Source organism: Oncorhynchus gorbuscha, linkage group LG17 (assembly GCF_021184085.1).
Source record: "Oncorhynchus gorbuscha isolate QuinsamMale2020 ecotype Even-year linkage group LG17, OgorEven_v1.0, whole genome shotgun sequence".
Classification (NCBI taxonomy): Eukaryota; Metazoa; Chordata; class Actinopteri; order Salmoniformes; family Salmonidae; genus Oncorhynchus; species Oncorhynchus gorbuscha.
This window is the reverse complement of record NC_060189.1, coordinates 45,437,398-45,464,272: the sequence shown is the minus strand read 5'-3', so window position 1 is coordinate 45,464,272 and position 26,875 is coordinate 45,437,398. Positions and strand designations below refer to the sequence as shown.

The 26,875-nt window shown below is 40.1% G+C and overlaps 2 protein-coding genes and 1 long non-coding RNA gene across 4 annotated transcripts in view; all 3 read left to right on the top strand.

Moving 5' to 3' along the window:
* The window catches only part of LOC124001736 (guanylate cyclase soluble subunit beta-1-like), a 57,586-nt gene extending 48,158 nt beyond the window's left edge, over window positions 1-9,428 (top strand). For both annotated transcript variants that reach the window (XM_046308760.1, XM_046308761.1), the window contains 2 exons: window positions 8,490-8,644; window positions 8,874-9,428. In XM_046308760.1, the coding sequence (XP_046164716.1) occupies window positions 8,490-8,644; window positions 8,874-9,006 (288 nt within the window). In that variant the 3' untranslated portion in view covers window positions 9,007-9,428. The remainder of the gene's footprint in view (window positions 1-8,489; window positions 8,645-8,873) is intronic.
* A 1,258-nt stretch (window positions 9,429-10,686) lies between these two features.
* LOC124002177 lies at window positions 10,687-12,693 on the top strand. Its single transcript, XR_006832939.1, has 2 exons — window positions 10,687-11,400; window positions 11,978-12,693. It is a non-coding gene; the product is annotated as an uncharacterized LOC124002177 (long non-coding RNA).
* Window positions 12,694-18,228: 5,535 nt separating this feature from the next.
* Window positions 18,229-20,253, top strand: LOC124002134 (fatty acid-binding protein, intestinal-like). The gene is made up of 4 exons (XM_046309432.1): window positions 18,229-18,390; window positions 18,779-18,951; window positions 19,512-19,619; window positions 19,956-20,253. Exons 1-4 carry the CDS (start codon window positions 18,324-18,326, stop codon window positions 20,004-20,006), a joined length of 399 nt encoding a protein of 132 aa, XP_046165388.1. The 5' UTR covers window positions 18,229-18,323; the 3' UTR covers window positions 20,007-20,253.
* The last annotated feature ends 6,622 nt before the right edge of the window (window positions 20,254-26,875 follow it).

The window sequence follows — 26,875 nt, the reverse complement described above, 5'->3', positions numbered from 1 at the left end:
GCAAGGAGTCATCATGCCAGGTAGTCCTGAGGCATGGTTCTACGGCTCAGGTCCTCCAAGAGAGAAAGAAAGAGAGAATTAGAGAGAGCATACTTAAATTCGCACAGGACACCAGATAAGACACACTATACAATGAGAAAACGATAATTTTGGGGGGGCCATTACCATGGTACTGGTGCAAATACCTGTGGTATGGTATCTTCCTGGTAGTGACCAAAAAACATGCTTGTTTTTTCATTGTATTAGCTAGTATGATACAAAAATTAACAATGGTAGTACAATGGAGAAAACAAATGTAGTGCACTCTCTTCAACGTTGGGACCTGAATAGGTCATGGTGAGAAGAATGAATGTATTCTGAAACCTTGAAGATTTAAGATAATGAGTTCTTTCTTCAATACAGTTTTCAGTTTAAAACAAATCAAATCAAATTTTATTTGTCACATACACATGGTTAGCAGATGTTAATGCGAGTGTAGCGAAATGCTTGTGCTTCTAGTTCCGACAATGCAGTAATAACCAACAAGTAATCTAACTAACAATTCCAAAACTACTGTCTTGTCCTTCTGTAGCTCAGTTGGTAGAGCATGGCGCTTGTAACGCCAGGGTAGTGGGTTCGATCCCCGGGACCACCCATACGTAGAATGTATGCACACATGACTGTAAGTCGCTTTGGATAAAAGCGTCTGCTAAATGGCATATATTATATTATATTATTACACAGTGTAAGGGGGAAAATAATATGTACATAAAGATATATGAATGAGTGATGGTACAGAGCAGCATAGGCAAGATACAGTAGATGGTATCGAGAACAGTATATAACTATGAGATGATTATGTAAACAAAGTGGCATAGTTAAAGTGGCTAGTGATACATGTATTACGTAAGGATGCAGTAGATGATATAGAGTACAGTATATACGTATGCATATGAGATGAATAATGTAGGGTATGTAACATTATATTAGGTAGCATTATATTAGCAAGGAAGTCGTAGAAAACCCCCAGAGGCAACATACTGATCAAGTGCTCTCATTCAACTGACTATGCTACTCTTGTGCATTTTTAAGTAGCCAACATACTGTACCAAAAAATATTTGTAAAATGGTATTATCATCTTATAAATACATTTTCATTTAATTCTCCACATATTCCTAAAAAGAGCAAGTTACAATGTTTCACTTTATTTACACTCTGTGTGAACATTAATTTCGCCATGATGGCAGGTAACCTAGTGGTTATAGCATTGGGCCAGTAACTGAAAGGTTGCTTGAGAAAATCCCTGAGCTGACAAGGGTAAAATCTGTTATTCTGCCCCTGAACAAGGCAATTATCCCACTGTTCCTAGGCCATCATTGTAAATAAGAATTTGTTCTTAACTGACTTGCCTAGTTAAATAAAAATAAATTAAAAAAGACTACGACAGGCTGTCTTGACTGGCCCTAACTTTAGCTGACGTTAGCGTCTATGCTAATGGTATTTTATATATTTATTAAACTATAAAAACATTATAAAATAACAATTATATCATTACACTCCGCTTAACGGTGTTTTGGTGTTTCATATCCTATGCTTTATAACTCGCTCACCGTGATGATAATGTTTAAAATAATTTGTTTATCTGGTGCTTCTCTCTTCAGTTTTCTGTTTGCTTACTCATTCAACTGACTCACTGACTAGGTAGGCTAGCAGGAGAGTGCGTGAAGCAACCAATAGAGCGTGCTGAAACAAGCTACAGTTGTCAGCGCTACAGTTGTAATGTGGAAATGTGCAAGTTTGTAGATGCATGTCTATGTTTGGTTTTGTTAGTCCTGTTAATAAGAATGTGAGATAAGTCAATGGTAAGGCAAGATACTTGATATCACAAATTATAAACCCAGGAAATATGTATCATATTACATTAAACAAATTATAAGAATATTGAGATATATGGTCTCTTATTTAATCATCTCTATTTTATCGTCCCGTCTCAGAAATGAGTGAATGATTTGTTTTACCCCCTAGTATTTTTAAGCATCAAGTATTTGTCAACTCTTCTTCAAAAAAGCCACTGTCAACGTAAGACATTGTAAGAGTTGTAACTTTGATGTTAAAACGGCAGACTTTTTTGTTTAACTGACAGATTGAGTTTGTTATTGTATCAGTGACTCTTGGAGACCTAGCATTGGAAAATCACATCTGACTAACAAAACATTGTTTATCAGACACATGGTATGGGGTGAAGAGGATCCCAGTTTGTCAGTGGAAACATCCTCCAATCATCTCACTGCCCCAGGTTAAAAATAGGTCTCTGTTGCACTTTATACTAAACATTTAGTGTTCAGCAAGTGTTCTGTTCTCACTGCTCGAGCACCAAAGGTCCTGAACCCATAAGGGACACGAATAGAGAGTCTGCTACGTTCAAGAGAACATCTAGTGTGACAATTCCAATCATGGCAGCAGTTATTGAAGGTATGTCTAATACAAACAGGAATTTGAGAGTCCAACAATGACTGTATATTGCAAAACACTGCTCGCCTGTAGCAACTTCCCCAAAAAACAATCAATTCGAAGTGGCTAGAATATTCACTGTAGACAGTTATAACAGTCTTCATCTATCATGTTCTCTCTTTTCATGAGCTCATCTGCATAGGCACACAGAGCCAGTGCCACTTTTAAACAGTGTAAAGACTTATTTGTGAAATTAAATGGATCTTTTGCGCAATAAGGGGTGGAAGGGGCTGGCACAGCCATATAAATATACTCAGACCATGGCAAATTGACTGACACACTCAATTCCTAATCCTGTGGGCACAGTCCCATCAGGGCCGGATTACCTAACGGGCACGCAGGGCAGATAGCATTTGAACACATCAGTTTAGGGCCCCTGGAGGTCGGGCCACACCCACCCCAGATAGCATATGAACATGTCGGTTGGGGGCCCCCTGGAAGTCGGGGCCCACCCAGAGAGCATATGAACACGTCATTAGCCATGGCAAAATGTCTGGAATTGCAGGAAATTATCTTTTAAAACTGCAGAATATGTATAGAATGACATTAGCTATACAACTACAAATTATTCTCTGCATCATAGCAAGTGTGTAGAATTAGCTCCTCCCTCAAAAAACATTTGCCCACTAAAAGTAGGTGCCCCGAGGCCCCAGATGTGGTAGCCTGGCCCTGAGTCCCATAGAGCTGTGGAGAACTATAAAGATCATGAGAAAGCTTCACCTTGTAACACCTCCAAACTAATGTGCCAAAAACATGTTCACAGTTGTTCAACCTGATCACATTTAGACACATGGCAGAGATGTTAAAAACAACAACACTGCAGCAGATACATTGTTAAACATTCCATGACCAAGGACTAGTCATCTTGTCTCTGGTGTTTATCCATGTCTTTGTGGAACACATCAATGCTGTCTATTGTTTAACGTTGGCTTAACATTTGGTTACAAAGATGTAAATGTCACGGTGGGTGTTTCGGCCTCGTGTGTATACAGTACCTTTACTATAGACAGTCGGCTCCAAAACGGTTAGCTATATGGAAGTTATGATGGTAGGAATGTTGTGTGAATTATCTGATGCATACTGGGTTATTACATGGCAGGTGATCAGCCACTGAAAAGTCCAAACAGCTTGATGTAGTCAATAGATTCATGTACACTGTTCAGCATGTGCCAATATTATGGGAATCCCGCTCTACCTTTAGTATGTTTCATACTTTATTAGACAGACTTAAAACAGATGCTGGGACACAGGCAGGTAGTCATATGTATGACATTGAGTTTAAGCTGTCGTCCCTCCACACAAACGCAGATGGATTATCCAGACTGCCGTGTACAAGAGAAAGACAAAGGAGTGTGGATGCAATGGACATTTTCCATACCGCTCAGCTCGAGGCACTACCGGTCACAAGCACAGTTATCAAACAGGAGACAAGGAAAGATGTGACCTTGTCAAAAGTGTACACCTATACCATGTCAGGATGGCCAGCTACTGGCAGAAAGGAGCTGACTCCGTATTTCCAGCGGAGAATCGAAATGACAATGTACCAAGGATGTTTGATGTGGGGAATGAGAGTCATGATACCCCAGAAATTCCAACATCAGGTTTTGCAGCAACTACATGAAGGTAATGTTGGAATTGTCAAAATGAAGCTGCTCGCGATGAGCCAACTCTAGTGGCCCGGTCTGGACCAACAGATAGAAAACATGGTGAAGAACTGTAGTGGATGTTTGGAAACCCTTCACATGCCTGCTCCTGTCCCAGTCCACCCATGGGAATGGCCCACAGAGCCATGGCAGAGAATTCATGTGGACTACGCTGGTCCTTTTGAAAAGCACGTGTTCCTGTTTATAGTTGATGCCCATTTCAAATGGCCAGAGGTGTTTTGCACTGACTCCTCCACCTCAGCTCAGATGATAGAGTGTCTCAGAACAACGTTTGCACGCTTCGAATTGCCACTGCAGCTGGTAAGTGACAACGAACAAGCTTTTGTAAGTGACGAGTTAACAAGATTCATGTCAGTAAATGGAATCAAACACTCAACCTCAGCTCCGTACCACCCTGCCACAAATGGGCTGGCAGAACGCTTTGTGCAAACGCTAAAGCAAGGACTCCGTGCAGCAAAACGAGACGAAGGGACTTTGCAAACAAAACTGGCCAAGTACCTGGCCTCCTACCAAAATACCCCACATGCCATGACAAATGAAAGTCCAGCCGCACTGATGTTCGGGAGGCCTCTCCGCACACAGCTGGACATCATGAAGTCAAACAGGCGCAATGAAGTGCCGAACAAACAAGCCAACATGCCGAACAAACATGCTCTACCTTGGCCGGGAGCGCCATCTCCAAACAGGACAGGAAGTGATGGTGCGAGACTACAGAATGGGACCCAGACCTTACCAGGTTCAAGTGAGCCCAGACATAATGTGGCGGCGTCACATTAACCAAATGCATTCCACAGAAAACAGCACAACAATCGAGAGAGAACAGGCACAGAGAGCTCCTGAGAGTGACACACAGGGAACTGTAGAGGACGGAGGGGCAGTAAAGAGACCCCAAGCTGAAAGAAGGGAACGTGTTGATGAAGGTGCTGCTATAGCAGAAGCTATAATGGAACAAGCACACGCTGAGGATGTTCAGGAGCCTCCAGACAATCCTAGGCGCTACCCAGAATGAAGGCACCGTCCACCAGACAGACTGGACTTATAAACAAACAAACGAAAACTAACTCTTCAAATCAAAAGATGCAAAATAACTACAACGAGTTCTGGGAAAATGTGGTTTGGTAAAAGTAACTCTGATTGTATAAGAGAATGAATGTTATGTTCTGTTAATTACTGATGTCATCTTTAAGAATGGAGCACCCTTGGTCATGTGCAGTGTTGTTCTATGTTTATTCTGGTACTAACTCGTTTTTAGGAAATGTGAAGCTTCAGTTCAATTTCTTGCATTCAGAGTATTTCTTATTATATAAATAAGTAATAAGAGCTAAGACACTAGACTATCATCAACTGTAGTCTTACATATGAGGAACATCAGATAACTTGTGTTCAGGTTTGGATAGATTCTAGCCATGTTTTCAATTAAAATTGAAAAGTACAATAATATAATAAAATCAGTGCAGCTTCTCAAGTCCATGAGCATTGCAGTCCAGTATGCTGTAGCTCTAACAGAGAAGGCCGATTGGCCGATTTTACTGTGTTGAAAAGGGACAACGCAACACCCTCTAGTTACTGCCCTTGTTATCTTGGAGGTGCTTTCTTTGAGCATGATATGCCGACATAGGGGTGGAGGGGCAAGGCCATACAGGATCTTAAAGACAATGGTGGTAACAGTTTGGTTTCTTATCAAAAATCTTAAGTGTTTGTGGAGTGATTAAATTGGTTTCAGACTAGTAGCTCCTGCTTGTTACCAGCATGTGAGGCAATATCTCAGATGTGAGAAGATCATAGCATGCATATATAGTTTGGTGGCCTCCAGAGGAAGGAAAGGTCTTATAAACCTAAAGTTGGATAATCCAAACCTAACCGTTATTCTGCCCTTGAATTGCGTTCTCATGCAAAACTAGACAGATAGCTAACAACTAAGTATTCAATAAAACTCCCAAGGCGTGACTTTTCTTGAATTAATATATTGAAAACATTTATGTTGTGAAAAAACAAATATTTTCAGAGGCTGAAGCGTGACAAGAAATAACTGCACTGAAAGACCTGTACCGTAGGGTTGTTTTTAGCTGCTTCTATGCGTGCAGAACGAATCATCCCCATTAACAAGAACAGCTCATTGGGAAGAATCAATGGATTTCTTAGAGAAGTACATACAAACAGTCTTGTCGATATTTAAATGGAGGCAAGAATTAGTCATCCATTTAGAAACATGTACCATAGCTTCTGTTAACTTGTTAACAACCAATTGTTTATTTTTTGAGTATACATACAGAACTGTATTGTCTGCATACATCTGCATGTTAACTTGTGGGCAAGCAAGTGGGAGATAGATGGTAAACAGAAGTGGGCCTAATATTGACCCTTGTGGGACCCCAATGTTATAGTAAAGAGAGTCCGACTAAGTGTCCCCCAAACGAACCCTTTGACTTTGTTTGTCAGATGGGAATACATCCAACTAATGACTTCAGGTGGACACATTAAGGGAGGATAGTTTGGATAGGAGGACCTCATGATTCACAGTATCAAAGGCCTTTTTAAGATCCAAAAAGACTGCGCTGACTTCACCACCTATGTCCAGTTTAGATTTCATGCACTCCATAAAATAGCAATTGGCTGTTTCAGTAGAATGGTTAGTTCTGAATCCAAATTGCATTTGATGTATGGAGTTGCCCTGAATGAGGTGATCAGTCAGATGACCAGCCATCCATCTTTTAGCTACTTTTGATAGCACTGGAAGAATGCGTATAGGTCTGTAGTTTTCCACCAGTGATGGGTCACCAGGTTTTAAAACAGGTGTCACTGCAGCAGACTTCCAAGCATTGGGGAAGAACCCATATTTGATGGACAGATTAACTAGATGTACATTAGGGGCAATCAGAGAATATTTTTGTCTCTTCAGGAATACATTGTCTAGACCAAATACATATTTTGTTCTAGAGCTCCTGAAGAAGTTAATAATACTGTCCACTGCTGACGCTGATATTTCGGGAATTCTGAATATTGGTTTATTATTATCTATGGGAGTGATAACTGTGACCTTGGTTGAAAATCTTTGAGTCAGGTTGAAATAATCTGATCTGAGTTTTTTCCTGCAAGTTTTGTTTCCCCAAATTATTTTGAAATCGCTCTTGAAGATAATCTCCTTCTTATGATCACATTCTTTAAGCATGGCATTTAGATGGTCTTAAAACAAGATATAAGATGTTGATGGTCGATATAATCCAATAATAGTGAGAGACATTCAGAGGAAGACATTCAGCCCCATACATTCAATGTCATTGGCATGTTTCCATATGATACGATTGCATTTAAAGTGATCTTTCATATACAGTACATAAGCAATCCACCCTGTCTGCCCTCTCCCTGTCCCTCCTGAATATGAAATGTCCAGGGACATTAATACAGGCAGAAATAGGAGAATATTTCTTCAGCCATGTCTCAGAGAAAAGAAATAAATCTAGATTAGAGTCGTTCAATAAATGTTTTACCTGTTCACTCTTATAAATAATTCTATGAATATTCAGAAGACCTCCCAATATTCCTCTAGGCTTGGAACGAGGGCCCCAGAGCATTTTAGCCCGATTAACAGTTTGAAAAAGTACAAGTAGTACAATGTTAGTACAATGTTTTCTAAAAAAAAAAGCCATGTTAGCGACAGAGGTTATGCTCACATACACAGAAAGTCCTTCTCTGAACCAGATAATATAGGTTGCTCAAATATACATGATTTCAATCCTTCATCAATGATTTCGGTCTGGATGGCTAATTAGCGGGACTTTTCTCTACTTCTCTACATCCTCCATATCAGCCTTTTTTTCTGCAGGTGACCTAACTCCAGACTCTGATGGGGAGCTTGGTACCCTGGACCGCTTGGGTGTATGTTGATTCCGGATTGTTTGAATGAAGACCAGCATTGATGCTTGGCTGCCTTCTATTGTACTCCCCAAAGAGTTGCGCTGTCTTCGGGGTCCCTTATTAACCTCAAGATTTTCTATTGGGTCATGATTGTCACTGGTCTCAGTAGCTACTTTCCCAGCTTAATTTTTTTTTATAGCAATTTTCCTTATTTTTCTCGGAATGAGAGGTCACTGTTGCAGACTCTGGCTCACCAGGTAGCAACTCCAATGTTTCATTCACTCCGTCTTTCTCCTTGGGAGACGAGGAATTCTCTTCTTCAACCTCAGTCTCACTGAGATCAGTCATTCAGCTGAGATATGTGATCCGTCTGCCCTACTCATGGGGACAGGATTGTTGTCCTGCACATAGTGTTACTTACTCGACCGTGGCTCTATATGGGAAACCCTGTTTTCTTGAGCATCCTCTTCTCTCCCTAGATAACCATTGGGATCCACACAGGAGAGGTGGTAACTGGGGTCATAGGTCAAAGGATGCCCCGCTACTGCCTGTTTGGAAATACTGTCAACCTCACCAGTCGTACAGAAACCACAGGAGAGAAGGGAAAAATTAACATTTCAGAATATACTTACAGGTAAGGAAAATAACGGCCTTATTTAGATGAATGAGACATTGCTGTGAAGTGCTGAACCATCCTTTGTAAGATTGTGCATGGCATGTTATATTACTGTTGCTGACACCTGTATGTGTGTGTCTTGGGGGTTGGGCTAAAGGGGGAAAAAAACACCTTCTTTTGAAGCAGCCTTTGGGAACAACATATTGTTGAATTCTGTGAAAATGTGGGAAATACATTTTGATTTCAGGTGTTTGCAGTCAGCAGAGAATGCTGACCCCCAGTTTCGTTTGGAGTACCGAGGACCCATCACCATGAAAGGCAAGAAGGAGCCCATGAATGTGTACTTTCTGTCGCGCAAAAGTACTGAAAGCATAGCTTGATCATAAAAGCATTCCCCTTTCCCCAGTGGGCAAAATGCATAAAGGTGTAATTTTGGGGTTCTACTTCGGTTTTATGGGTTGACGAGATGTCAGATAACCAAATTAGAACCAAGAGAAGATGTCCTTTTCTGGTCGCTAAAAAGAGATGTTAAAAAACGTTTTACAATCAGCATAAAACCGGACCATGACGTACACCTGAACAGTTTTGCTCACTGGGTCACTTGTCAGTTTCAAGAAGCTGCTCTATCTGAAGACATAACAATTTTACCATCTAGAAATATACCTTGTTCTCTCCTTCACCGACAGTTATTGTTATTGTTGGTATGTACAGTTGAAGTTGGAAGTTTACATACACTTAGGTTGGAGTAATTAAAACTAGTTTTTCAACCAGTCCACACATTTCTTGTTAACAAAATATAGTTTTGGCAAGTCAGTTAGTACATCTACTTTGTGTATGACACAAGTAAATTTTCCAACAATTATTTACAGACAGATTATTTCACATAATTCACTGTATCACAATTCCAGTGGGTCAGAAGTTGACATACACTACATTGATTGTGCCTTTAAACAGCTTGGAAAATTCCAGAAAATGATGGCTTTATAAGCTTCTGATAGGCCAATTGACATCATTTGAGTCAATTGGAGGTGTACCTGTGGATGTATTTCAAGTCCTACCTTCAAACTCAGTGCCTCTTTGCTTGACATCATGGGAAAATGGGAAAATCCAAATAAATCAGCCAATCAGACAAAAAGAAGACATCCACAAATCTGGTTCATCCTTGGGAGCAATTTCCAAATGCCTGTACAAACATTAGTACTCAAGTATAAACAACATGAGACATTCTGTCTCCAAGAGATGACTATCGTTATGTTTGGAGGAAAAAGGGGGAGGCTTGCAAGCCGATGAACACCATCCCAACTCTGAAGCACGGGGTGGCAGCATCATGTTGTGGGGGTGTTTTGCTGCAGGAGGGACTGGTGTACTTCACAAACTAAATGGCATCATGAGGTAGGAAAATTATGTGGATATATTGAAGCAACATCTCAAGACATCAGTCAGGAAGTTAAAGCGTGGTCACAAATGGGTCTTACAAATGGACAATGACCCCAAGCATTGAAAAAAAAAAGTCAGTTAAGAACATATTCTTATTTTCAATGACAGCCTGGGAACAGTGGGTTAACTGCCTGTTCAGGGGTAGAACGACAGATTTGTACCTTGTCAGCTCGGGGGTTTGAACTCGCAAACTTCCAGTTACTAGTCCAACGCTCTAACCACTAGGCTACGCTGTCGCCCCATACTTCCAAAGTTGTGGCAAAATGGCTTAAGGACAACAAAGTCAAGGTATTGGAGTGGTCATCACAAAGCCCTGACCTCAACCCTGTAGAAAAAGCGTGTGCGAGCAAGGAGGCCTACAAACCTGACTCAGTTATACCAGCTCTGTCCGTATTAAGAGGAATGGGCCAAAATTCACCCACTTTATTGTGGGAAGCTTGTGGAAGGCTACCTGGAACGTTTGACCCAAGTGAAACAATTTAAAGGCAATGCTACCAAAACCTAATTGAGTGTATGTAAACTTCTGACCCACTGGGAATGTGATGAATGAAATAAAAACTGAAATAAATAATTCTCTCTACTATCTGACATTACACATTCTTAAAATAAAGTGGTGATCCTAACTGACCTAAGACAGGGGATTTTTAATAGGATTAAATGTCAGGAATTGTGAAAAACTGAGTTTAAATGCATTTGGCTAAGGTGTATGTAAACTTCCAACTTCAACTGTGTGTTTGTTTCAAGTGACAAATGAGGTACATTCATAGGTTTAATTTAGTGTGATATGACCCAGATGAAGAATCTTTTTTATGGATATACTGTAGGTACGGGCAGGTATTGAAATACAATGTCATGTATTTTTTTTCTCTATCCATTCCAGCATTTGAAGTAGTATTTTACACTCAAAGTATTCTGTTTTCTATGTATTTATTGACTGATGTTGTATCTGTGCACTGATTGTATTTGTTATTTTCATTTGTGGTGTAACATACATGTATAGGCCAAAATGTATAGGCCAAATCATAATCTCAGCTGTGAATTCCATATTCTGTAGGACACACTGAATTTTTGGTATTATGTATTAAACACATTAAATATTTCACTTAACCATCCAAATATATTTTAACACCAATATGCAGTGTTGTGTAGTTGTGAACTACATGTAGTTCAACAAGTAATTCAACTACATTTTGCAGTAGCTTGGTGGTAGTTGAACTAAATTAAAATCTAGGTAGTGTTTTCAGTAGTTAATGACATTCTTTGCCATGTAGTAGTGTAGTTAACTGCTAGAAGTAAACACTACTCTTTTTGCAAAAATAAAATAAAATATGGGGGAGGTTGTCATGTTTGTCATTTATTATCATGTCTTGTCCCTGTGCTCCCCATTCTATTCGTTTCCCTCTGCTGGTCTTATTTGGTTCTTTCCCTCCTTCTATCCCTCTCTCTCCCCCTCCCTCTCTCACTCTCTCGCTCTCTCTTCTCTCTATCGTTCCGTTCCTGCTCCCAGCTGTTCCTATTCCCCTAATCATCATTTAGTCTTCCCACACCTGTTCCCGATCCTTTCCCCTGATTAGAGTCCCTATTTATTCCTTTGTGTTCCGTTCCTGTCCCGTCGGTTCCTTGTTTAGTATTCACCATGCTGTGATTGCGTTTCGCCCTGTCCTGTCGTGTTTTTGCTGTGATTGTGTATCGCCCTGTCCTGTCGTGTTTTTTGCCTTCATCAGATGCTGCGTGTGAGCAGGTGTCTCTATCAACTACGGCCTACGCCTACCCGAAGCGACCTGCAGTCTGTGGCCGCTTCTCCAGTTATTCCCCTCTACAGACTAGAGGATTTTTGTTATTCCCTGTTTGGACTTAAATAAACTCTGTTTCTGTTAAGTCGCTTTTGGGTCCTCTTTCACCTGCATGACAGAGGTAGGCAAACATTTACTTTCTTTTTCGGACCTCAGACCTGCCTAATTCTCACTTGAAACATAGTTTTTGTGTTTAATAGGCTAAATTACATACTCTGTTAACATATGACCCCAATGTGATCTGTTCTTGCAATTTGTAATCTATGACATTTCAGACTTGCATATCGTAATTTTCACGATTTGGATGTAGAAAACTACTTTTTCAAAGTAACTTGGGCTCACGAGTGGCGCAACGGTCTAAGGCACTGCATCTCAGTGCTAGAGGCTTCATTACAGACCTTGGTTTGATTCCAGGCTGTACCACAACTGGCCGTGATTGGGAGTCCCATAGGCGGCGCAGAATTGGCCCAGGTTCGGGTTTGGCTGGGGTAGGCCATCATTGTAAATAAGAATTTGTTCTTATCTGACTTGCCTCGTTAAAAATAAAAGTTAAGTACTAGATTTGTGCTAGACGTGTGCTCCTAGATTTTTCTCCAGGGTAGATTTAGTGTAGCTTAACTTCTTCCAGTGTGAAGTAATTGGTAGCTTGGTAAACTACTGTCTATTTTCAGAGTAGCTTCACTAACACTGTCTACACTCACCCAAAAAATCTTGTTAATGTGAAAGTGTGTCACAACGTGGATACTAATTGTGCAGGAGAAGACTATTGTTTTTACACAAATTAATTCACTGGTTGTTTCATTTATGATTTTTGTTGAATAAAAAGAGGCTACCAGAGCTGTGGTATTGTTTATTTGAGCAGAGGAATTAGAAAACAGTTCACGCATTTTGAACAAAGTCACTGTTTGCAACTGAAATAGTCAACCTTGCAGAAGCAGAGGAAGTCATTCTTGGTTAATGCGCTCTCAAGTGGCCAGTTGTAGAACTGTTGATACTGACAGATCAGAGCCTTGGCAAGGCTCCATAGCTTTAATTTGTGTTCTGTTGAAATAACAGAGTACACAAAGGAAAGAAATGTTTAGCACCATGTGTCCTACGCTCCCTCCCACCCACCCACCTTCCCAAATGGTCCTCAATGATTTTAGTTTCTTCCTATCCCAGTATTGAGGTACACATCATATAGATATCTCAATCATTCAATCAAATGTATTTATAAAGCCCTTCTTACATCAGCTGATGTCACAAAGTCAGGTCGGAATGAGGGAGCGTCACTGCACAGCTATTTTCAGGTCTCTCCAGAGATGTTTGATTGGGTTCAAGTCCAGGCTCTCGCTGGGCCACTCAAGGATTTTCAGAGACTTGTCCAGAAGCGACTCCTGCATTGTCTTGGCTGTGTGCTTAGGGTCATTGTCCTGTTGGAAGGTAAATCATCACCCCAGTCTGAGGTCCTGAGCGCTCTGGAGCAGGTTTTCATCAAGGATCTCTCTGTACTTTGCTCCGTTCATCTTTCCCTCTATCCTGACTAGTCTCCTAGTCCCTGCGGCTGAAAAACATCCCCACTGCATGATGCTACCACCACCATGCTTCACCGTAGGGATGGTGCCAGGTTTCCTCCAGACGTGACACTTGGCATTCTGGCCAAAGAGTTCAGTCTTGGTTTCATCAGACCAGAGAATCTTGTTTCTCATGGTCTGAGAGTCCTTTAGGTGCCTTTTGCCAAGTTCCAAGTGGGCTGTCATGTGCCTTTTACTGAAGAGTGGCTTCCGTCTGGCCACTCTACTATAAAGATCTCCGCGTTTGCAGAGACAAAATTCACTGTCAATTCTGCATATGTTGGCTCAATCGGAAATTACCTTTCAAATTGTGCATTGTCGAAAAAGCGCAATCGGATCGGTCTTAGTATTTTCTCCATTCACCATCTCCTGTAACTGATATATCTCAATAAGCAACTAAATTAAATAAAAAAATTGTAAAATGTTTTAAACCAGATGTGCACATTTATCAGCTTTACAAACATTCATATGAAGTATTATTATGTTTCAATGTTTCAATTCCCTTTAATGTGCTGTGATTCACAATTTATAAAAGCACTCACACTTCTGAGTTATCTCGTTGCAGGTTTTCATGGGAATAATTCGATAACTTCAAAGAAAATAAAAACCAGCACGCTGTTCTTGCTAGTGTGAATTATTCATTCAAGCTTAGACTACGTGGCGTACTCTTGGCCTTTCTTCTGAGCTTTTTATGTGTCGCGCTCAAACGCAATTGGATGCTTGATATCGAAATCATTATTAAAATGATTTACACATAATCAATATGGCCTTTCCATATTGATGCCTATCACTACTACTGAGTATAATGCTGTTAATGATTAACCTCCCACATCTACGTTGTTGAGTAATGTTCCCTTGATTGATTACATCACCACAGCTAAAATAGAAAGGTATCTTCCAAAAACAGCTTCTTTGAGGTGTATGTAAAGGTCATGTGAAGTTTGCTAATTTCAAATGGTGTCCAGAAGGATCTCTTAGGATGACAGTTGTGTCATGTCTGCATATTGTATAGTACTCGTTAATTCATTCATTTCGAGACTTCTGGACTAAATCAGTGTGTACCATGGTGAATATGGTACAATTCTTTATTGGAAAGAACCTGACATACTGTAGGTAGCATACAAGTTTGAAATGGTGAGAGACAGGGAATCATTTTTTCTATCTATTAACCTATATTTTCATTTTAAAGAAAGCTACACAAATTTGTAGAAATGGACAGTAGAAACACAGCAACCCAGTGCCACACAAACATCAATCTATTTATTACAGCCAATGTTCTCCTACACGTCAGATTATTTCCCCCATTGGCTCTTATTGTGGCAGACCTCCTAAACTGAGGGCATCTTACCAGAAAATATCATCTGCTATTCTCCTATAGGAAAGTAAAGACGTCACAAGAAGTAATCTTTTAGGGCCAACACTATCCCTGTGCAATATTAACTGACAGCTACAAAGGTCATCATTTTTAGGTGAAGTAGTGGGAAGATTATTAAGGTTAAAGTCTTAATAGAATCAAACTTTATCAGAGATGCAGATGATTAAAAAAGATTTTCACTGAGGTCAATGTTATATTTCAGTATGATAACCACTTAGTGGAGGTAGCTAAATTGTGGTTATCTGTACATTAATGTTATGAACCCTTTCACATACAACAAGGAGATCCATTGAGAAAGCATTTTAGTTATATAGAGTCATCATATATTTAGTCCATGGACTAATAGGGACATTTGATCTGCAGGCAGGATGACACCGCAAACTACATACAATCCAAACCAAAGAGACAATATAAACTATACATCATGTAAAATAAATAAACAATATATATATACAGCACATTGCTATTGAATAAATATACACGATTAGGAAGAAATAGTAAAAATATCAAATTAAATCATTTGAGGTGATTGGTTTAAGGTTTACTTGATTGAAAAAACACATTTATAAAGGTGTTTAAATGTAGTTTATGAACTGTTATTTATTAGTTTATGGATGAAATACTTATACATTCATGTTTTAAGTGTAACCAAAATATGGCCATATAACCACAAAATCTGGTCACAATGTGGTCACAGTGGACAGATAAAAGACACATTTTAATGGCAAGTGTAGGTAAGGCAAATTTTGATCAGATTATGGTGATTGGATCATCTTGATCGGATGACGACAACCACACACGTGAGCACCAGGTACAAACAGGGCTTTAGTTTGTACGTGGCCATGAATCTCATCCAACTCCAGATAGAGTTGATGTGAGTAGTGGGAAGGAATGAACTCTTCAATCTTTCACCTACCTTTCACCTACATTCTTGTGCTGTCCATTTCCTGAAAAGTTTCCATTTTGGAGATACAAGGTTTTCTTACAAATAAACAACAGAAGCCAGTTGAGTGAATTAGTCTCTCTTTAAAATGCCTGTCTTTCAAATATCATCTGGTGGGTGATGACACAGTGGCCAAGTTCACCACACAACAGCTAACAAACACAAAAAATGCAATACACATGTTTATTACCACTCCCAAACTAAGAACTGATTTAGTATTCAATTTGTGTGATTGTTAGATGAGTGGTGAAGTTTCTGAGTGGTGAGCTTTCTGGTGCAAAAATGACTGCAGTGGCATCACCCACCAGATGAGATTTGAAAGAGAGTAATGTGAAAGTGGCTGCAGCAGGGAGCACATGGGGGGGGGATACTGTGATAAGATCCAGAGGCCCATTGTGAGGCCCCTTTTTTTTAAGGGATCTGTGACCAACAGATGCATATCTGTATTCCCAGCCATGTGAAATCCATAGATTAGGGTCTAATGAGTTTATTTAAATTAACTGATTCCTTCATATGAACGGTCATTCAGTAAAATCTTTTAAATTGTTTCAAGTTGTGTTTATCTTTCTGTTCAGTTGACACAGCCGTCGAAAGAAGTAGACCAAAGTGCAGCATGGTGAGCGTACATTTTCCTTTTATTTAAAATGTCGCCAACAAAACAACAAACATAGAAACAACCGTGAAGCTTACAGGGCTATAGTGCCACTAACAAAAGTCAACTACCCACACTGAAAGGAGGGTGGGAAAAAAGGGCTACCTAAGTATGATTCCCAATCAGAGACAACGATAGACAGCTGTCCCTGATTGAAAACCATACCCGGACAAAACATAGAAATAAAGAAACATAGAAAACAAAACATAGAATGCCCACCCCACATCACACCCTGACCTAACCAAATAGAGAAACATAGTGACATTAGTATATAATGACATACATATAACCAAAGATACAATTATATGACTCGTTTCTGAAAGTTAGTCCCATACATTTTCAATTTTCAATTGCTCACCTCTCACTTTAGACCCCTTTCAGCACAAATAACCAAAAGACCCTAAAAGTGTGTGAGAGAGAGAGTAGGAGAGAGAGAGAGAGAGAGAGAGAGAGAGAGAGAGAGAGAGAGAGAGAGAGAGAGAGAGAGAGAGAGAGAACGGGGCAGGGGAGGGGCAATATCTCCTAAAGAGAGCGAGAGGAGAGAAAAAATGGGGTTAGGAGACACATAATTTTAACTAATATTTGATGTTTGTTTTTCAGAGGCTGTGATCAGACGATTCCAAGGTACCACCAAGGGGCAGCTTGGGACAGTAATACATTGTTAAATTGCTGAGCTCCGCTACTACCACTACTACACTACTACTACCACAACTACACTACTACTACCACTACTACACTACTACTACTACTACTACTACTTGTCTACTACTACTACTACTACTGCCACTACTTGTCTACTACCACTACTACACTACTACTACTACTATGTGTCTACTACTATTACTACTTGTCTACTACTACAACCACTACTATTACACTACTACTACTACTACACTACTACTTACACTACTACTACACTACTACTACTTACACTACTACTACACTACTACTACCACTACTACTACCACTACTACACTACTACTACTACTACTACTACTACTACTACTACTTGTCTACTACTACTACTACTGCCACTACTTGTCTACTACCACTACTACACTACTACTACTACTATGTGTCTACTACTATTACTACTTGTCTACTACTACTACCACTACTACTACACTACTACTACTACTACGTGTCTACTACTATTACTACTTGTCTACTACTACTACCACTACTACTACTACTACTACTACTACTACGTGTCTACTACTGCCACTACTTGTCTACTACCACTACTACACTACTACTACTACTATGTGTCTACTATTACTACTTGTCTACTACTACTACCACTACTACTACACTACTACTACTACTACTATGTGTCTACTACTATTACTACTTGTCTACTACTACTACCACTACTACTGCACTACTACTACTACTACTATTACTACTTGTCTACTACTACTACACTACTACTACTACTACTACTACTACGTGTCTACTACTATTACTACTTGTCTACTACTACTACCACTACTACTATTACTACTTGTCTACTACTACTTGTAGTAGGAGTAGGAGCAACAGCAGTACTGCTCTACTAAATAGATGGAAAACAGTGACCCATTGTTTATAACAAAGGAACTATCCTGTACATCCAAAGCACAGCACTTGTAAACAGATTATCTGTGACCACAAATAACTATGTGATAGTAAAGGGCAAAGAATGTCAGAACAATGCCCTTGCATATTGTATGATCATTAAAGGAACTCCCATTATACCCAGTCACAGCTATTGGAACTACACAGTGGGAGATTATGACTTGTGTAGCCTTGAGGAAATATGAGCTTTACACAGCCACATCAGCATATGAGATAGGGGAGAGCGATAAGAGAGTGAGCTAACACGGGACATGGTTTAAAAGGCCAGGTGGTAGGCTAAGGCAGGTCACTCCTTAGAGTAGAGCCAGTCCAACCCTTCCAGCAACCATGACCTACAACGGCACTTGGAAAGTAGACCGCAGCGAGAACTATGAGAAATTCATGGAGCAGATGGGTAAGAGATTGATCGTTTTTGGAAAATTTGTTTTGGGGGAAAGACTTTTGGGCACAAATGGCACAAATGTATTTGAAAGCAAAGACAAGTAGGCCTACAAAATGTATACATAAACAGGCATACAAAGTGCATTTAAGAAATAATGCAAATCACGTTTTGTACCACAGGCAAATTCAGTGTTTGTATAAAAGCTATTTTTAATCCATTAAATGCCTTTAGATTAGAGGACTGTGTGTGCACCTTGCACCTAAGGCACTGTCAAATGAATGCATCATCTCTAGCCAGGCGCTGCACTGTAGTACATGCAGATGAAATATCTTGTATAGTTGTTTGCGCATGGTTCAATGAGATTTGGTGTTGGACACATGGATTGTGTGTCTGTTCACAGAAGTCAACATGGTCAAGAGGAAGCTGGCCGCTCACGATAACCTCAAGATCATCCTTGAACAAACTGGAGACAAGTTTGTCGTGAAGGAGTCCAGTACTTTCCGCACACTGGATTTGGAATTTACCCTGGGAGTCACCTTTGAGTATGCCCTTGCAGATGGGACAATGATATCAGTAAGCAATGCATTTATACAGTATTATATAGTATTATATTATTGCTGCCATACAGACAATAGCTGTGGAAGAGCCTAGGCATAGTTGTTATGTTGATGCATAGTGTATTCCCAGGATAATAAATGAGTAACAATATAATTGAATGGGTGCATACCACAATTCCACATATTTTATTCCTATCTGTTATTTCCAATAACAAACGTTTATTGCATTATTTTTCTGTGCTCAAAAGCTATTGAGAAGCTATTCAGTACTTGATAATGAATTGCAAAGTACAAGGCAATTATTCTTACTCAATGAAACAGTTCAGTACCATTCCAATGTGTCCACACTAGGATACCGGTTCATTCACAATCCATTTATTTATTGTGTACAGTTTACTACTGTGCATATAAAGTATAACCACAGGCCTGATGAAGTATAAAACCTTTCAGCAACTAGATGAATATGATATAATCTTTTGAGATGTGCAACATGACTGCAACAACAATTACCTGGAATGTTGCCACTTGATTCTTGGACCATTATCATGATGAATTATTTGACCTTTCACCCCTCAGGGTTCATGGGGCATGGAAGGAGACATGATGAAAGGTACATTCACCAGAAAGGACAATGGAAAGGTGCTGACAACTACTAGAGCCATTGTTGGAGAGGAACTTGTACAGGTTAGTTACTCTCTCTGGAAAATGTTTTACACACCCTTAATGAAAACTTCCATAAAACTTATTTACACTTTTGAAGAAGAAAACAAGCAGCAGACCTTGGCCAAAGTACAAATCAAATGCTTGAAAGTACCCATCTTGATTTACCTTGGAGTTTGCAATGTTGGGACTATTCTATTGGTTCAATTGTACATGGAAACCAAATCAAGTGCAGCATTTGACAGAAGTGTTTGTCATGGATATGAATTTGAACCAGGTCTGGTTGTAAGATATTTTTGTTGTCATAAAATATATATATACTGTGTATATATATACATATATATACTCTTCCTCCAACAGAGTTACAGCTACGATGGAGTCGAAGCCCAGAGATTTTTCAAGAGGGGTTAGAGGAAACCGATCAACCAATCCAACCGCTAAGAACAAGAAGCGTTACCTTCAAATCCAGAATGATACCATTGTGACACTGAACATTTTACAACCTTTCCTAAGCCATTGGACCACTTCAGGTCTTTGTAACACCAACATAATTATTAGCTGTACAAAAGTAACTATTTGTAATAGAAATGTATAAAGCATGTTTGATTTGCACTTCAAGTTTTGATATTTTAAGAAGTAAACATGTTTTTTAATTATTTATGGAGTCATTTTCTGAATTTCTCAATGTGCACATAATGTATACAGATATTTATGAATATTCACGATTTAGATGAGTACAAGCACAGTACTGCAATACGCTATTGCCAATGACTGACTCACTGTTGGCAATCATCAATGGAAATCAAGTGACTTCATAAACCAGAGGCATGCAAAACACGTTTAGTGATTGCATCATTTTAAGTTTATTAAACAATGAATAAATATAAATGCATAGGCATCTCCAAAAATATAAAGTGTGCACAGTCAGCTCTACTGTACAGGTTTCTTTTTAAATGGAACCTGTTCAACTTTCTCATGGAAAAACAAATGCAAAGGCACTCCAGATACAACAGCAGAGCAACATATACGAAGTCCATACTCCCAAAAATAGCCCGTGAGAAGCAAGACTTACATAAATGAATAATAAACTGTATAATACATGAATCATTTAATGTAAAGCATTGAAATAACCAACTTTACAACAAGCAAATAAAAACACTACCAGTGAGAACTGGGGACACATTTTCATGTTGAGCTACATTAAAAAATATAAATGGGGATTCATACAGTATTTCAGCAGCCCAGGAACATTAGTGAACAAATACTATGACATCCATTTTTATTGGAAGGTCCCAGTTTGTTGAGTCTTACCCCAAATTATTTGAAAGCAAAAATGTCAACAATTATTTTACCATTACAAAATGTTTATTTTACTAGAAGTAATGGCAAAACCGTGATTTCAAAGCAGCATGCATTTAAATGACAGTACACAATTGGATTATGAGTCAAATAAATAGCATAATCCATAAAGAAAAATCAATGTTGTTTTGCTAACTGAAAAGTGACAGCCAAGATGCAAAGTATTCAATAGCTTTTTTCTCGTTAAGATTTTTGCCCATAGATGCTGCACTACATTTTATGCCGATGAGTCAACATGTAGGACCTGAAACGTGAACAATTCTAATATCAGGTATATTGACTTGCATTGAATTTGTGCCATACATGCTAAAAAGTTTGGAGACAGTGGCCAGTTAAACAAAACCAAAGCATGGATTGCTGTCTTACCTTGTCCATAGACTGCATAGACCAACATGTAATTTGGGTGAACTATCCTTGTAAATTATTTTTCTGAAAGTACCAGGGTACTCTGGGACATGGGGCAAGATTCAGACTCAAGTTTTGTTAATGCTTCTGCCCAACCATGCAATTGCTGTATCTGTTCTTTGCACATATTGCAAATGGATAGAGGAACATTGCAATTAAAATAAATCATTATGTTAAAAACATTTTTTTTTGGGGGGGGGGGTTATCATTTCATTTACACCACTTTGAAAATACAACATTTTATTATTGTGAAACAAACAAGAAATGAGACAAAAAAAAAACTTGAGTGTGCATAACTATTCACCTCCCCAAAGTCAATTCTTTGGGGGGGTGGAAAAAAAAGTTGAACCTCCGTCCCAGTCTCAAATCTCTGGCGGACTGAGACTGGTTTCTCTCAAGAATTTCCCTGTATTTAACGCCATCCATCATTCCTTCAATTCTGACCAGTTTCCCAGTTCCTGCCGATGAAAAACATCCCCACAGCATGCTGCCACCACCATGCTTCAATGGCTTTTTTCTTCTTCTGGCCACTTCTGGACACTCTTTCGTAAAGCCCAGCCCTGTGGAGTGTACAGCTTAAAGTGGTCCTATGGACAGATACTCCAATCTCCTTTGCAGCTCCTTCTGGGTTATCTTTGGTCTCTTTGTTGCCTCTCTGATAAATGCTCTCCTTGCCTGGCCCATGATTTTTGTGGGCGGTCCTCTTGGCAGGTTTGTTGTGGTGCCATAATCTTTCCAATTTTTAATAATGAATTTAATGGTGCTCCGTGGGATGTTCAATGTTTCGTATATTTTTTTATAACCCAACCCTGATCTGCACTTCTCCACAATGTTGTCCCTAACCTGTTTGGAGAGCTCCTTTGTCTTTATGGTGCTGCTTGCTTGGTGGTGCCCCTTGCTTAGTGGTGTTGCGAACTCTGGGGCCTTTCAGAACAGGCGTAGAAATATATATATATATATACACACTGAGATCATGTGACACTTAAATAAAGTTCACCTGTAGACAGTTTAACTAATTATGTGACTTCTGAAGGTAATTGGTTGTACCAGATCTTATTTAGGGGCTTCATAGCAAAGGGGGTGAATACATACGCATGCACCACTTTTCCGTTTTTTTATTCTTTGAAATAAGTTATTTTTTTCATTTCACTTTACCAATTTGAACTATTTTGTGTATGTCCATTACATGAAATACAAATAAAAATATTTAAATTATAGTTTGTTATGCAACAAAATAGGAAAAACGCCAAGGGGATGAATGCTTTTGCAAGGCACTGTACGTATCCCCAGTTAACTGCAAGTGGTTTTGTCCATTGATGACTTAAATACCATAAAACCACGATGTAGCTCCGTTGCAATTTTTTTTTATAACAGGCAATGGAGTTGAGATATCTGGAATGTGCCATTTTCCTCTCACAAAGAAGCAGTTTGCATAAGCAAACGACCTATAACATTTTCAATATGTAATGGCAAGTGATCCAAGGCAATGTCCAAATGCTGCAAAATTGCAACATAAATCATGAGCTGCAGTGTTCAGAAATCCCCATGGATAAAGTACCATCCCACCTATATAAAATAAGCAAAAGTGTCACTCTGTGGGAAGACAATGTCACCCATAAAGTGTTAAACTATGAAGTGTTAAAGGTTCAATGCAGCCACTCAATATCAACTAGTTTCTGTGATTGTTCTCAATTAAAATGGTCAAAAAGAAACAAAAATAGCTTGTTAGGAAATAGCAATTTCTCAAGCAAGAAATTTGCTAGGACTGTCTGGAAGTGTTTGACTGGGGAGGGGAAAACTACAAAATGATGTTTCTGCTGTTAATGGCATAGAGATTTGGAACTCTCTTTCTTATTGGTCTAAAAACTAATTTACATTTACATTTAAGTCATTTAGCAGAATTTACCGCATGGGGACGTCACCATGGAAGGCCAAAACTCCCTCTCACCAAAACTTTGAGAAATTTCAAACAGCTCAAAACAGCTCTTACACTATAATTATCACAATTTTACAGTATTATTCCAACCTCATAGTTTGGAAATATATATAGAACACGGGAGAAATCTACACGGGGCCTTTTATCACCAAAACTGAAGCAATTTCCCATTGGGTTATTTAACTAATATGTAGGTGGGTAGCCTAGTGGTTAGAGCATTGGTCCAGTAACCAAAAGGTTGCTGGATTGAGTCCCCGAGCTGACAAGGTACAAATCTGTCATTCTGCCCCTGTACAAGGCAGTTAACCCACTGTTCTCCAGTAGGCTGAATTTGTTCTTAACTGACTTTAAAAAAAAAATGTATTCCTATTTTCCAATCACAATGTGAAATATCAAAATGATGTATGTAAAAAAAAAAAACATGAAAATAAGTAGAAGTTATGGTTCCTGGTTTTTGACAGGAAATGACCCGACTTACACAATGAAAACGGTATAAAATGAATTCTAATGTGAATGATATTTGTTTGGCTTCCTTCAAAAACATCTAGAGGACAACTTGCTATCATCTTTATCAAAATTGTAATAAATTGCACCTTAAATTGTGATACTATGGGTGTCATTGACAAAAACATATTGACACAATCATGCTCGCATAGTGTCCCACACCTTGGCCCGGATTGAATCTGATCGCAGGTTATAGGCATTGACAAAAACATATTGACACCATCATGCTTGCATACATTAGTATTCCACACCTTGGGACACTATGCTAATTTTCAGATTGAGACAACATTATCAGCACTTACCGTGAATAGGATCTCCGTGAATGTGGGAACATTGCCTTTAAAAGCTACAATATCTATAACCCGTGATCATATTGAATCCCTACCGTTATCTTCACTGAATAAAAAAATAATAATAATGACAACTTAAAAGGTTATTTTCACTGTTTTCAGACTCTATTTTTTCCACTTACTCTGAAAGTAGTCTACAGAGCCAGATGAATTGTTTAAATAGCCACTACTAACAATGGGAGTGATAGGGGCAAGCTCACCATGTTCAACATTGCACGACATTGCACGACAAAATCAACTCAAATACCTTCAAATCAGTGGTGTGAAGGTGAATGGCAAGGCACTGGAGTAACAAACCACCGTTGCTGTCTTTGCCTGGCTGGTTCCCTCTCTCCACTGGTATTCTCTCTGACCCAATTACTGGGGCTAAGTCACTGACTTCCCATGCCGTCCCTAGGAGGGGTCTAGCTTTTTTCACCGTTTTTGCACCCCTTGGGCTCGTGCGGTGGGGGAGATGTTTTTGGGCTATACTCCGCCTTGTCTCAGGGTAGAAAGTTGGTGGTTTGTTTATATCCCTCTGGTGGTGTGGGGGCTTTGGCAAAGTGGGTTGGGTTATATCCTGCCTCGTTGGCCCTGTCCGGGGGTATCGTCGGACAGGGCCACAGTGTCCCCCGACCCCTCCGTCTCAGTCTCCAGTATCTATGCTGCAATAGTCTATGTGCCGGGGGGCTAGGGTCAGTATGTCCTATCTGGTGTAATTCTCCTGTCTTATCAGGTGTCCTGTGTGATTTTAAGTATGCTCCCTCTAATTCTCCAATCTCTCTCTCGCTTTCTCCCCTCCCAGAGAACCTGAGGCCTAGGACCATGCCTCAGAACTAACTGACCTGGCGACTCCTGGCTGTCCCCATCCCCAGTCCACCTGGTTGTGCTGCTGATCAAGTTTCTGCTGTTCTGCCTGGAACCCTGACCTGTTTATCGAACCGGTTACCTTATGCCGGATCTACTCTTTCAACAATCTCGACCTGTGAATGCTCGGGCATGAAAATCCAACTGAGATTTACTCCTGAGGTGCTGACCTGTTGCATCCTCTATGACCACTGTGATTAATGTTTGACCCTGCTGGTTATTTATGAACGTTTTAACATCTTGAAGAACAATCTGGCCTTAAAGGCCATGTATTCTTATAATCTCCACCCGGCACATCCAGAAGAGCACTGGCCACCCCTCAAAGCCTGGTTCCTCTCTATGTTTCTTCCTAGGTTCATGCTTTTACATCAGCATTGCTTGCTTTTGGGGTTTTAGGCTGGGTTTCTGTATACACACTTTGTGACATCTGCTGATGTAGAAAGGGCTTTATAAATACACTGCTCAAAAAAATAAAGGGAACACTAAAATAACACATCCTAGATCTGAATTAATGAAATATTCTTATTAAATACTTTTTTCTTTACATAGTTGAATGTGCTGACAACAAAATCACACAAAAATTATCAATGGAAATCAAATGTATCAACCCATGGACGTCTGGATTTGGAGTGACACTCAATATTAAAGTGGAAAACCACACTACAGGCTGATCCAACATTGATGTAATGTCCTTAATGTCCTTAAAACAAGTCAAAATGAGGCTCAGTAGTGTGTGTGGCCTCCACGTGCCTGTATGACCTCCCTACAATGCCTGAGCATGCTCCTGATGAGGTGGCGGATGGTCTCCTGAGGGATCTCCTCCCAGACCTGGACTAAAGCATCCGCCAACTCCTGGACAGTCTGTGATGCAATGAGACATGAGACATGATGGAGCGAGACATGATATCCCAGATGTGCTCAATTGGATTCAGGTCTGGGGAACGGGAGGGCCAGTCCATAGCATCAATGCCTTCCTCTTGCAGGAACTGCTGAAACACTCCAGCCACATGAGGTCTAGCATGGTCTTGCATTAGGAGAAACGCAGGACCAACTGCAACAGCATTTGGTCTCACAAGGGATCTCATCTCGGTACCTAATGGCAGTCAGGCCACCTCTGGCGAGCACATGGAGGGCTGTGCGGCCCCCCAATGAAATGGCACCACACACCATGACTGACCCACCGCCAAACCGGTCATGCTGGAGGATGTTGCAAGCAGCAAAACGTTCTCCACGGCGTCTCCAGACTCTGTCACATGTGCTCAGTGTGAACCTGCTTTCATCTGTGAAGAGCACAGGGCGCTAGTGGCGAATTTGCCAATATTGGTGTTCTCTGGCAAATGCCAAACGTCCTGCACGGTGTTGGGCTGTAAGCACAACCCCCACCTGTGGACGTCGGGCCCTCATACCACCCTCATGGAGTCTGTTTCTGACCGTTTGAGCAGACACATGCACATTTGTGGCCTGCTGGAGGTCATTTTGCAGGGCTCTGGCAGTGCTCCTCCTGCTCCTCCTTGCACAAAGGCGGAGGTAGCGGTCCTGCTGCTGGGTTGTTGCCCTCCTACGGCCTCCTCCACGTCTCCTGATGTACTGGCTTGTCTCCTGGTAGTGCCTCCATGCTCTGGACACTACGCTGACAGACCCAGCAAACCTTCTTGCCACAGCTCGCATTGCCATCCTGGATGAGCTGCACTACCTGAGCCACTTGTGTGGGTTGTAGACTCCGTCTCATGCTACCACTAGAGTGAAAGCACCACCACCATTCAAAAGTGACCAAAACATCAGCCAGGAAGCATAGGAACTGAGAAGTGGTCTGTGGTCACCACCTGCAGAACCACTCCTTTATTGGGGGTGTCTTGCTAATTGCCTATAATTTCCACCTG

What these genes read in the sequence shown, in the direction of transcription:
- LOC124002134 (XM_046309432.1), top strand. Translation starts at nt 18,324, where the DNA reads ATGACCTACAACGGCACTTGGAAAGTAGACCGCAGCGAGAACTATGAG. An exon ending in CAGATGGGACAATGATATCA is followed by an intron (nt 18,952 to 19,511) that starts GTAAGCAATGCA and finishes TTCACCCCTCAG; the next exon opens with GGTTCATGGGGCATGGAAGG. An exon ending in TTGGAGAGGAACTTGTACAG is followed by an intron (nt 19,620 to 19,955) that starts GTTAGTTACTCT and finishes TTCCTCCAACAG; the next exon opens with AGTTACAGCTACGATGGAGT.